General features: G+C 51.3%; 1 protein-coding gene across 3 annotated transcripts; it reads left to right on the top strand.

The window, feature by feature from the left end:
• The first annotated feature begins 7,150 nt into the window (after window positions 1-7,150).
• On the top strand, window positions 7,151-10,661 carry LOC129833539 (acid-sensing ion channel 2-like). 3 transcript variants are annotated; one of them, XM_055898207.1, is made up of 2 exons: window positions 7,151-8,117; window positions 8,374-10,661. In XM_055898207.1, the coding sequence occupies exon 2, from the start codon at window positions 8,419-8,421 to the stop codon at window positions 9,106-9,108; it is 690 nt and encodes a 229-aa protein (XP_055754182.1). In that variant the 5' UTR covers window positions 7,151-8,117; window positions 8,374-8,418; the 3' UTR covers window positions 9,109-10,661. The 3 variants fall into 3 exon arrangements, with proteins under 3 accessions (XP_055754182.1, XP_055754183.1, XP_055754181.1); XM_055898208.1 differs by having other exon boundaries at window positions 7,151-8,121; XM_055898206.1 differs by having other exon boundaries at window positions 7,152-7,718.
• The last annotated feature ends 2,443 nt before the right edge of the window (window positions 10,662-13,104 follow it).

Here is a 13,104-nt window from a genome sequence, read left to right as displayed (position 1 = left end):
AGCGGGCTGTAGACCCAGACCAGCTCCCCAGCCACAAAGTGCCTTCCCCGGGTGTGCACGTCATAGTTCCTCTTCTGCCTCACACCTGCATTCACCAGCTGCTCTCTGGCGAAGGTGTGGGCTGTCTCCAGGCGGTCCTGGAGTCTCCGGGCATACTCCGGCCCCGGGGGAACATGAGGGCTATCCAGGGGCCGACCAAACGCCATCTCCGCAGGGGTGCGGATCTCTCACCCCAGCATGAGGAGGGCAGGCTTGCAGGAGGTGGAGTCTTGGACAGCGGAACGGCATGCAATGAGGACCATAGGCAGGTGTTTGTCCCAGTCACGCTGGTGTTTGGAAGAGACGATGGCCAGCTGCTGTCCAAGCGTTTTGTTGAAGCGCTCCACAAGGCCATCACTTTGAGGATGGAGAGGAGTAGTGCGGGTCTTGTGCATACCCAGCCTCTCACACATGGTGGCGAACACACGGGACTCAAAGTTTCTGCCCTGGTCGCTGTGGATGGACTCTGCAGCTCCAAACCTGCTGAACATCCCCGCTGTCAGGGCGTCGACGATGGTCTCTGCCTCCTGGTCAGGCAGAGCATAGGCCTCGGGCCATTTTGTGAAATAGTCCATGGCCGTGAGCACCCAGCGGTTTCCACTGTCTGTGGTGGGGAACGGCCCAACTACATCCACTCCCACCCTCTCCATGGGAGCCCCCACTGGGAACTGTTGGAGCTGAGCATGAGAGCGGCCTGGGGGGCCCTTTCTCGCTGTGCAGTTGTCACAGCGGCGACAAAAGTCCTCCACATCCCTCTTGTGCTGCCCCCAGTAGAAGCCCTGACGGAGACGGCGCAGTGTTTTTGTGACCCCAAAGTGTCCAGTCCCCACCCCGCCATGAGTACTCTGGAGCACAGCCTCCCGCAATGCTTTTGGGACCACCACCTGCCACCTCTCCTCTCCCGTAGCTGACTCCTTCCATGCCCGCTGTAGCACGCCATCAGCCAGCCGCAGTCTCTCAAACTTTGACCACAACCCTTTGGTCGCGAGTGAGAGCGCTGTCACCTCTTCCCATGGTGGCCTCACCTGCGCCTCTACCCACTGTAGCACTGGCTGTAGGTCTGTGTCCCGTCCCTGCTGCTGCCGCCATTCAGCCACGTCGACAGTCTGCAGCTCACAGCAGACAGGCCCGCTCGCCCGACACACTGTGGCACAGACCCCCTCTGCACACAGCTCTCTCTCCCGTCCCTCTCTCCGTTCACAGTGGCGGCAGCCGTCTGCAGTACAGGGCCGACGGGACATGGCGTCGGCGTTGGAGTGGCGTGCCCCTGCCCTGTGCACCACTGTGAAGTCATACGGCTGAAGCTCCTCCAACCAGCGTGCCACCTGCCCCTCTGGCTCTCTGAAAGACATGAGCCACTGGAGAGCAGAGTGGTCAGTCCTTACAGTAAAGGGCAGGCCACCCAGGTAGTACTTGAAGTGTTTGACGGAAGCCACAACAGCCAAGAGCTCCCGCCGGGTGACACAGTAGCGGCGCTCATGTTTGTCAAATGTTTTGCTGAAGTACGCCACCACTCTCTCCCCCTCTGGCCCCACCTGGGCCAGCACCCCACCCATGCCCACATTGCTCGCGTCTGTGTCCAGGATAAAGGGCAAGGTGAGGTCAGGGGGGGGCGAGCACGGGGGCCTCGATCAGTGCACGTTTGAGGGTGTTGAACGCCTCCTCACACTCCACCGTCCAAGTGAAAGCCTTGTCCTTCGGCAGCAGGCGGTTCAGTGGAGCAGCAACGCTTGAGAAGCCCTGTACAAACCTCCTGTAGTACGAGGCCAGGCCCAGGAAGCTCTTCAGCTGACGCTGGTCGGTGGGGGTGGGCCAGTCTCTGACAGCCCCTACCTTGTCCTCCATGGTGCTGATCCCCTCCTTCCCCACTCGGTGGCCCAAGAAGGACACCTCTCTCCTCATGAAGTGGCACTTCTCGGGGTGGAGCTTCAGACCTGCGGCAGCCACCCTCTCCAGCACACGCCGTAGTGCCCCCAGGGCTGACTGGAAGGAGCTGCCATGGGCCAGGATGTCATCGAGGTATACCAGGCACTGCTGTCTGGGGATGCCATCCAGCACCCTGTCCATCAAACGCTCAAAAGTAGCTGGAGCGTTGCACAGGCCAAAGCACAGGACCTTGAACTGCCAGTGTCCTCTGTTAGTGGAGAATGCAGTTTTGGCTCTGGCCTCTGGGGAGAGGGGCACCTGCCAGTAGCCACTGCAGAGGTCTAGTGAGGAGAACCAGGACGACCCCCTAACCAGGTCCAGCGACTCATCGATACGTGGTATGGGGTATGAGTCCTTCCTGGTTACCTCATTCAGCCGCCTGTAGTCCGCACAGAACCTCAGCTTGCCCCCCTTCTTCGGAACCATGACGACTGGCGCCGCCCAGGGGCTGTCTGACGGCTCAATGAAGTCTGCCCGCTGCATCTCCAACACAGCCTTGTCTGCCGCCTCCTGGCGTGCCAGCGGGATACGGCGGGGACGCATCTTGATGGGTCGAGCATCACCTGTGTCGATCTCATGCTGCACCAGATGAGTCTGACCCACCTCTTCCTCACTCAGCGCAAAGCTGTCTCTGAATTCAAACAGCAACTGCCACAACCGTTCCTGCTGCTCGGGGTCAAGACCAACACAGTTCCTCCCCCATATCTCCCTCACTGCAGACAGTGTCCTCTCCTCTCCCATCTGGGGTAGCTGGGCTGAGGGGGCGCGGCCTGGGCTCACAGAGGGCTGTGTCATGGAGGTAGCTGGGGGAATGTAACACACCGCCGTAGGTGACAGGGGGGCTGGGGAAAAGTCACACACAGCTGTGGGGGAGGGGGGGGGGCAGCCATGAGTCTCTGCTGCTTTAACTGTTGGAGTAAAGGGTTTGTTGGGTTGAGTGAATGTGACATTAGGGGGGGCCATGGTGACTTCCGGCCCTCCCTGGAAGCTCAGTGTGCCCCTATTTAGGTCTAACTGGCAGCATGTGCTCCTAAGAAAGTCCAACCCCAGGATACAAGGGTCCTGCACAGCCGCCACCCACACAGGATGACGCACAGTCCTGCCCCCTACTGTCAGAGTCATTATTCCCTTCCCTTTCATGGGTGCCAGCTCACCTGTGACTGTGCGGAGCTGCACAGTTGCAGGCTCACACTGAGTCCAACCTGGCACAATATCCGGCCTCACCAGGGTTACTGTGGACCCAGTGTCCACCAGGGCGGAGCAGGGCACCCCCTCCACAGTGACAGGGACATGACAAAAGTCCCCAACACAGGTCCGGCCCACCACAACAACAGGCTCCATCCGCTTGCTCACGTCTGCTTCTGGGGGAAGTGGAGCCTTGCTTCCCCGTCTGTGCCGGTGGGCTCCTCCTGAAGATGATGGTGGTTGGGATAGAAAGCCAGGGGTCCGCACTACCCGGTCTATGCAGACGCCGAGCCGTTTCCCTGAGCTCTGGGGGACATGGGGCAATTTCGGCGCAGATGGCCTGGCTGGCCACAACCCCAGCAGACCCTGGGACCAGGGTGTGTGTTTCGTGCCGCCTGTAGCAACACAGCACGAATGAGTTCTGTCATTTCAGCCACCCATGCAGGCTTTTCCGGCTCCGGGCTGCTCTGCCCCCCAGCTCGCACAGAGGGTGTGTCTCCCTGCACCCCCACCAAAGCCCCAGCTGAAGCCCCAGCCCACACCAGCTCCCTCTCCAAAGCCATCTCCAAGGCTATCTGCAATGACTCAGGATGAGCCAGCTGGGTCTGTTTGCGCAGCTCCGTAGGAGAGAGCGCCTGTATGAACTGGTCCCGTGCTAGCTCGCTCTGCACGGAGGGGGGCATGTGAGCATATGCCCGCCGAGAGAGGCTCTCAATGTCATTAGCTAGCACCCGTAGAGGCTCTCCAGGCTGCCTGCGTCTATTACTCAGTTCGGAGCGCAGTAGCCCGGGCTGTACACACTGTCCATAGCGCCTCCTCAGTGCTCCCACTAAAGCACCATAATCATGTCTGTCCTCGGGGCTAATCAATATCAAACAGGCCAGAGCTTCATCAGTGAGGCATAAAGCCAACTGCAGTGCCCTTTCTTCATCCGACCACCCCCTAAAATGAGCTAACAGTTCAAACTGAGCATGAAAAGCTTCCCAATCCGCCTTACCGGAATACTTCGGGGTCTTAACAGATACGGACGCAGCCGGGGACTGGGCGCCGCCATGTTTGTTTACATCTTGAGCCCCAGATTCCTCGTCCCGCCGCGTCGACGTCACCACTTCGGCCCGCCCACCAGAATCCGCGCGAAACACAGTCGACGAAGCACTCATGCCCGCTTCAGCAGCCATCACTCTAACGTCCTTCCTCAAGCGGCCTCTGGGCTCCGACGCCCTAGCGATCTCCTCAGCCAGAACCCCCGACGTCCATGCACACGCACCTCCTTGGCCATAATCGTCCCCTACCTCCACCTTCACTTTCGGATTCCCTCGAAGCATTTTCAACCCCCGTTCTCACCTACGGTAGCTAGCCACAGAAGTCAGCTAGCTAGCTGGCTAACTTTTATCAACGTTTTTACTTCTGACACCAATGTAATGACCTGACTAGATCATAAAAGAACAACTGTCCAGACAGAGGATTGAGTTTACGAATGGACGGTTTATTAAACCAACTTTACACAGGCTACTGTTTGGCCGTAGCCCACGGCAAATAAATGAAAGATAACCAACAAGCCAATCGTGACCTTCTCTTGTGAAGCCCAGACGTAAGAGACAGAACAAAGGCGAAACCTGGTCTTAACTTCCAATGCTCCATCCCCCTGCCCAACCCCCCTCCACGCCACTCCGCCAACCGCCAGGATGCCCGGCATCAGAACATTCCAGGCATTCCCGTGATTGGCAGATAGCAGGTTGATTGACATGTCGGACCCCGCGAACACTGGGTACTGGTCAGTACAACACAACCACCTACTAGCCTAACACATAACACACAGCTGTCTGTGCGGGTCGCTACAGTATATATAGTGTATCATCACTTCACTCTCAGTTATATAACTATATAATAGTTATTATATCAATATTTGCTTATAAAGGCTCTTCCACCGACATTATTCGCATAATTAATTTTACCGACACAAAAAGATCCCAACATGAACGAACATTGTCTGTTGGCATTTCTAAAATTGTACTGGAATGTCATGTTTCCATCAAACGTCAAGTAATTCATCCGCATGAAATGGTTGGATGGAAACGTGGTTACTGATACAGACCCCACAAGAGGTGATGGGACAGACTACTGATAAAGAATATGACTCACTTTATGCTCCACGCAAGGATCGATCATCAAAGCACTAGCGCAAAGGTAGGTCAATCTTCCAGGTATCTGTAGCGAATAGGCAAAAGAAGTCCTAGCGGTAGCCTATTATATGGATAATATAACTCGAACTTACCATAAAAGAGAATGAATCACACAGGCATGCAAGTTGTGTTGTTCAAGGATGGTCTGTTCAGGCAAAGATTATGACTACAGTAACTGCCCCTGTCATTTGTGGTTCAAGTGTGTAAACCCATCATTTGCCACGCGCCAAACCACTTTCGCTGCATAGGCCTACAGAGCTTGAGCCCACATATCTACTTTACATGTTGACATATCCACTTTACATGTCTCAACCGTGGTGGTCCCACAGTTGACAATGAATATATATTTTTAAATGATGTTGGGTTTAAAAAGAAAGAGGGATGCAAAGTTTAGTCTCAATAGGGAAAGAGTTCAGAGCTGGAAGGAATTTGCAACAAGCACACCACAATCACAACTTGTGGGTAAATCTCTATAGATTACACCCCAACCCATGTACTCTGTTCTGTCACCTCTGGTCTCTTGGCCCTCCCACCCCTATGGGAGTGCAGCTCCCACTCAGCCCAGTCCAAGCTCCCCTCTGTCCTGGCACCCCAATAGTGGAACCAGCTTCCCCCTGAAGCTAGGACAGCAGATTCCCTGCCCATCTTCCGAAAACATCAACAACAAAATAACTTTCATGAACTAACACTCGCACTTGACTTTTTCCTCTTACAAGCTCTGACTTTGCTGACAGCTACTTTATTGAGGAAAACTGTACTTACTGTGATGTGTGGTTGTCCCACCTAGCTATCTTAATGTGAATGCACCAACTGTAAGTCACTCTGGACATTAAAATGTAAAAATTGTTAGCTCACATTGCTAATTGTGTGACTGTCAGTGACTGACAAAACAAGCGAGAAACTGATGATGCACGACCAAGTTTCAAACTTTTACTATTCTGATTCTCAACAGTCAGTTGAGACACCAACTGAGTTCCCAAAACCTGCTAATGTTGCGTATGCCTGGAACCGGCCCTGTGTAGAGGACTATATTTAAGAAATAAGGCCCTATGCGGTGTGGTATATGGCCAATATACCACGGCTAAGGGCTGTTCTTATTCACGATACAACGTGGAGTGCCTGGACACAGCCCTTAGCCGTGGTATATTGGCCATATACAAAAAAAATACCTGAGGTGCCTTATTGCTATTATAAACTGGTTTCCAACGTAATTAGAGCAGTAAAAATAAAAGTTTTGTCATACCCGTGGTATATGGTCTGATATACCACGGCTGTCAGCCAATCAGCATTCAGGGCTCGAACCAACCAGTTTATAATTATCTTCTTATTGGCTAGCCACATACATGCTCTCACTGCTCCTAACTCCATGTCTGTTTCTATTTCATCAAATTTGTAGCCCTCTCCATTTACTATGCACTTCGTCTCCCTCGATTGTCTCTTGTTCTCTTTTTGCACACATAGCCACACTCCTTTCTCTTCTCAGTCCCCCTCGGTCTCCCCTTGTCTCCTTGTATTACTTGGCACATGCAGCCCTGCTCTCTCCACACTATACCCCTGCCACCCCCTCTACCGACACACACTGTTACATATCTCTGGGTCAAATGTAGCTTCAACACACAAGTTCTATCATACAGACTCTTTGTGATATATCTCACTCACGCTAACACACATACACAGGGATACACAGAACATACACATTTGGGGTTATGTCTCTGCATTACTTCTCTCTGTGTGATATCTCTGTGCAATCCTTGCCCGCTGGGCACAAAATGCAGTGTTTGTTATCAGTGGGGGAGTGGAGACTTTCTGTCTTTCTCTTGCTTCCCCTCTCCTTGCCCCCCTCCTTCTGTCTCTCTCCATCCCTCTCCACCACTCCTCATGCGTGATCTCTCTCCTCCACCTTTCCCTAACCATCTGTCTCCTTGACAATCTGCGTCCTGCATCCATCCGTCAGTCGGTTAGTAGTGAGATGGGGAATATGAAAACAGGCGGGCGGAAAAGAAAAATGAGAGCAAGAGGGAAAGAAAAACAGAAGCAGATTCAATAAGAGACTGTGGAGAGGAGGAGTGTGTTTGTGTGTGCTCTATCCTCTCTCTCTGCGCGAGCGTGTTTAAGTGTGTGCGTCTCTTCTGGCTCCACTGTTGTTCACTGGCTCCATGGATGAGCTGCGCAGAGGAGGGAGAGCAGAATCAGCGGATGCGTCTGGCCAGAGGAGAACGGGAGGAGTTTGGATCGGCATGCGCGACAAACTGACGGCGCTGATCATCAGCGGCTCTATCTCCATCCCTCCCTTCCCCCTCTCTCTCCCCTTCTCTCCCTTTCTCTCTCACGTGCACACAAGGCTCACACACAGGCTGGATGTCATCTCGCTAGGCTGAACAAGAGGTGCTTAGGCTTGTCATTAGTCGCACAGGGAGATCCAGAGAGTTGAGTGTGTGTGTGAAGTGGGGACACTGAATACACAGAGGTGGCTTTGATTGGCTCGTGGCTTAAATGACTCTCTCACTCTGTGTCACAGTGGACTTACCTCTGGGATCCTGACAACGAAAACGGTCACTGAGAGAAGGAGAGAGGGCGGGGGGATGTTGGAGGAGCGGAGGGGGGAGGTTTCAGGCACAGAGAGGCTGGCATCCAGAGTAACTAGGGACAGAGAAAGAGTGGAGGCGCGGAAGGAAGGGATGCCCTGGGGGTGCATCATTCTATTCTTCACGCTCTCTCTTTTCTATCTGGAGTAAGGACTTGGGGGTTGTGAAGATCTCCTCCTCGTGCTCTTCCTCTCTCTCTGTAGGTCTGTCTTTGGCTTGATTCTCTGAGTTGCTTTATTTTGCTCTGTGTCTCTGTGTTTGTCACTTTCTGTGCTGCAGGTGTGTATGTTTGGGACACTCCCCCTTTCTCTCTTTCTCTGTGTGATCTGAACAATGTGATTATGTGTTCCCTTTCTAGGTGGTAGTTCAGGGCTCTCATTGCATTGCCCCTCTCTCTCTCTTGCTCTCTCTCATTCTTTCTCTCTCTCTCTGTGTATGTGTGTGTGTCTCTGTAGGTGTCTGTGTATTGGGGCGTCCTTGGCTGTGGGACCGGAGGGGTTATGATGGACCTAAAGGAGAGTTGTGGCAGTGAGGGGAGCAATGAGAGCTCCAGTCTGCACCCGTCCTCCTGGCAGGCCTTCTCCCACACCAGCACGCTACACGGCCTGCGCTTCATCTTCCCCTACGGCCGGCCAACACCTCGCCGCCTGCTCTGGGCCGCCGCTCTGCTGACCTGCCTGGGCCTCCTGGCCATGGAGAGTGCCGAGCGCCTGGCCTACTTCCTTTCCTACCCCCATGTGACGAGCGTGGATGCCGTGATGTCGAGCAGCTTGGTGTTCCCTGCCGTCACCGTGTGCAACCTCAACGCCTACCGCTTCAGCCGCCTGTCCCGCAATGACCTGTACCACGCTGGGGAGCTGCTGGCCCTGCTGGACGTCCACCTGAGGATCCCTGAGCCCCAGCTGGCCGAGCCCCACGTCCTGGCCTTCCTCACAGACAAGGCCAACTTCACCGCCTACAGGCCCAAGTCCTTCAGCATGCGCGAGTTCACCGAGAGGGTGGGCCACGACCTTAAGGAGATGATGCTCTACTGCCGATACCAAGGCCAGGAGTGCAGCCACAAAGACTTCAAAATCGTAAGTCTACTCATAGTCTCCCTGTCTTTGCTCAGGTCTGGCATGGGTCACATCTGCTGCTACTGCAGCGCAGTTGAGTATCTCACTCAGAAGGCTTTGTCTGTCAAGTGTTAATGTGTGTTCTGTGATATGGTCTACAAGTTTTCAAAGTTTTTTCCCTCTGAGTTGACTTGACGTATGTTGGTAGCGGAGGCTGTTTCCTCCCATGCTACTGTGCACTGGGTCCCCTGCTGTGTATTTCTCTTGATATTTTTGTACTTCCATCTACAGTTAGTTTTTTAGTGATTGTGTACTGCAAGCACACACTCTGCAGCTGTCCTGCTATTGTTTTCTTTATTTCATCCACAGGACAGCTCTTGGGGATTTTACAGTCTGTGCTACAGGTCTCTTGATAGTCCCCATAAATATGGAATAAGTAGTTTGTCTTTGGGCTAAACACATGTGACACCATTTCAGATTTCATGGATTGACAGCTTTTGTTACCCAGCTACAGCTCTTGTTACCCAGTTACTCTTAGTTGGCCAGTTACAGCTGTTGTTGCCCAGTTTCTGCTCTTGTCCACATACAGCTCTAGTGGGCCAGTTACATCTCTTGTTGGCCAGTTACAGTTGTTGTTGCCCAGTTACAGCTCTTGTGGCCCAGTTACAGCTCTTATCCACGTACATTTCTCATTGCCCAGGGACATCTCTAGTTGCCCAGGGACATCTCTTGTTGCCCAGTAACAGCTCTTGTTGACCAGTTACTGCTCTTGTCCATGTACAGGTCTAGGTGGCCAGTTACAGCTCTTGTGGCCCAGTTATAGCTCTTGTCGCCCGGTTACAGTTCTTGCCCAGTTACAGCTCTTACCCAGCTACAGTTTGTAGCCCACAAGTTCTCCAGGCTGTAGTATATGTACAGGTTGCTGCTAATGAGTTTTCTTCCGTGCTTTTTGTCTTGTAGCCATAGAGCCGTAGCGCACACACAGGCCCTGCTGTAGACATGCCTTTAGGCTCTGATCTGCTTTGATGAGGTTCCCTTTGAGGAGTGTAATCATTCTTCTCCTTAAAGGAGAATATCAAAGATATCACTCTCTGTCTAAACCAGCATACTGGCAGCTTGTAGATTGTCTGAGTTGAGGCTTCCTGGTCGCCCAGTTTTGTAGTCACAGATGGATTCATATCTTGGTTTTTCATCTCGGGACACACTCACTGTCACTGCACAAAGACTAACTGGCAAGGCAACAGTGATGTGTAATGTAATAGCTTCACTGGTTTTATTGGGGTGGTCTCAGTGACTCATTTTTAATTCTGTCAGGAATTAGTCATTCTTCAATGGTGAATCTGTAACCTAGTAATCTTTTGGGAATCTCTGTTTGGACAATATGTCATTTCCTGTTAACTCTGTTGGATCCTTTAGGTGTAAATATGGACCTAAGAATGCTCTGTAGTCATACTTGCTAGTCCCTGTAGTGATTTATGCACTAGTGACGTTTCTTCAAATCAAATTGTATTGGTCACATACACATATTTAGCAGATGTTATTGCAGGTGTAGCGAAATGCTTGTGTTCCTAGCTCCAACAGTGCAGTAGTGTCTAAAAATGATTCACAACAATACACACAAATCTACAAGTAAAAGAATGGAGTTAAGAAATACAGTACCGGTCAAAGGTTTGGACACACCTACTCATTCTAGGGTTTTTCTTTATTTTTACTGTTGTTTACATTGTAGAATAATAGTGAAGACATCAAAACTATAAAATAACACATATGGAATCATGTAGTAACCAAAAAAGTGTTAAACAAATCAAAATATATTTGAGTTTCTTCAAAGTAGCCACCCTTTGCCTTGATGACAACCTTGCACAGTCTTGAAGGAGTTCCCACATATGCTGAGCACTTGTTGGCTGCTTTTCCTTCACTCTGGAGTCCAACTCATCCCAAACCATCTCAATTGGGTTAAGGTCAGGTGATTGTGAAGGCCAGGTTATCTGATGCAGCACTCCATCACTCTCCATATTGGTCAAATAGCCCTTACACAGCCTGGAGGTGTGTTGGGTCATTGTTGAAAAATATTTTGATTTGTTTAACACTTTTTTAGTTACGACATGATTCCATATGTAGTATTTCAAAGTTTTGATGTCTTCACTATTATTCTAAAATGTAGAAAATAGTAAAAATAAAGAAAAAACCTTGAATGAATAGGTGTGTCCAAACTTTTGACAGGTACTGTATAGAAATATTTGGACGAACAATGTCGGAGTGGCATTGACTAATATACAGTAGAATAGAATTCAGTATATACATTTGAATTGAGTAAGGCAGGATGTAAACATTATTAAAGTGACCAGTGATTCCATGTCTAAGTATATAGGGCAGCAGCTTCTAAGGTGCAGGGTTGAGTAAAAGCGTGGTTGCCGGCTAGTGATGTCTATTTAACAGTCTGATGGCCTTGAGATAGAAGCTGTTTTTCAGTCTCTCGGTCCCAGCTTTGATGCACCTGTACTGATTTCGCCTTCTGGATGATAGCGGGATGAACAGGCCGTGGCTCGGGTAGTTGGTGTCCTTGATGATCTTTTTGGCCTTCCTGTGACCACGGGTGCTGTAGGTGTGCTGGAGGGCAGGCCGTGTGCCCCCGGTGATGCGTCGGGCAGACCACACCACCCTCGGGCAGTGCAGTTGCCGTACCAGGCGGTGATACAGCCCGACAGGATGCTCTCAATTGTGCATCTGTAAAACTTTGTGAGGGTCTTAGAGACCAAGCCAAATTTCTTCAGCCTCTTGAGGTTGAAGAGATGCTGTTGCGCCTTCTTCACCACACTGTCTGTGTGGATGGACTATTTCAGATCGTTGTGATGTGTACGCCGAGGAACTTGAAGCTTTTCACCTTCTCCACTGCGTTTTGTTGACGTTAAGGGAGAAGTTATTTTCCTCGCATCACTCTGACAGGGCCCTCACCTCCTCTCTGTAGGCTGTCTCGTCATTGTTGGTAATCAGGCCTACAACTGTTGTGTCGTCAGTTGGAGGCATGCGTGGCCACGCAGTCATGGGTGAAGAGGGAGTACAGGAGGGGGCTGAGCACGCACCCTTGTGGGGCCCCTTTGTTGAGGATCAGCGATGTGGAGGTGTTGTTTCCTACCTTCACCACCTGGGGGCGGGATAGGGCAGTGTGCAGTGCGATGGCGATTGCATCTTCTGTGGATCTATTGGGGACGTATGCAAATTGAAGTGGGTCTAGGGTGTCAGGTAAGTTAGAGGTGAAATTCATCTTAACTAGCCTCTCAAAGCACTTCATGATGATAGAAGGGAGAGTTATGGGGCGATAGTCATTTAGTTCAGTTATCTTTGCTTTCTTGGGTACAGGAACAATGGTGGACATCTTGAAGCAAGTGGGGACAGCAGTCTGGGAAAGGGAGAGATTGAATATATCCGTAAACACTCTAGCCAGCTGGTCTGCGCATGCTCTGAGGACGCAGCTAAGGAGGCCGTCTGGGCCAGCAACCAAGGGTTAACAATTTGAAATGTCTTACTCACGTCAGCCACGGAGAAGGAGAGACCACAGTCCTTGGGAGCGTGCCACGTCGGTGGCACTGTGTTATCATCAAAGAAGGTGTTTAGCTTGTCCAGGAGGAAGATGTCGGTGTCCGCAATGTGGCTGGTTTTCCCTTTGTAATCCGTGATTGTCTGTAGACCCGGCCACATACGTCTTGTCTCTGAGCCATTGAATTGCGACCCCACTTTGTCTCTGTACTGACATTTTGCCTGTTTGATTGCCTTACAGAGGGAATAACTACTCTGTTTGTATTCAACCATATTCCCAGTCACCTTGCCATGGTTAAATGCAGTGGTCTGCACTTTCAGTTTTGCGCGAATGCTGCCATCTATACACGGTTTCTGATTTGGGTAGGTTTTAATGGTCACAGTGGAACAACATCTGCTATACACTTCCTGATGAACTCAGTCACCGTGTCAGTGTATACATCAATGTTATTCTCAGAGGCTACCCGGAACATATCCCAGTCCGCGTGATCAAAACAATCTTGAAGCATGGATTCTGATTGGTCAGACCAGCATTGAATAGACCTTAGCACGGGTACTTCCTGTTTGAGTTTCTGCCTATAGGAAGGGATGAGC

Source organism: Salvelinus fontinalis, chromosome 34, assembly GCF_029448725.1.
Source record: "Salvelinus fontinalis isolate EN_2023a chromosome 34, ASM2944872v1, whole genome shotgun sequence".
Lineage (NCBI taxonomy): Eukaryota > Metazoa > Chordata > Actinopteri > Salmoniformes > Salmonidae > Salvelinus > Salvelinus fontinalis.
This window is presented reverse-complemented; position numbering and strand designations above follow the sequence as displayed.

What these genes read in the sequence shown, in the direction of transcription:
- LOC129833539 (XM_055898207.1), top strand. Translation starts at nt 8,419, where the DNA reads ATGATGGACCTAAAGGAGAGTTGTGGCAGTGAGGGGAGCAATGAGAGC.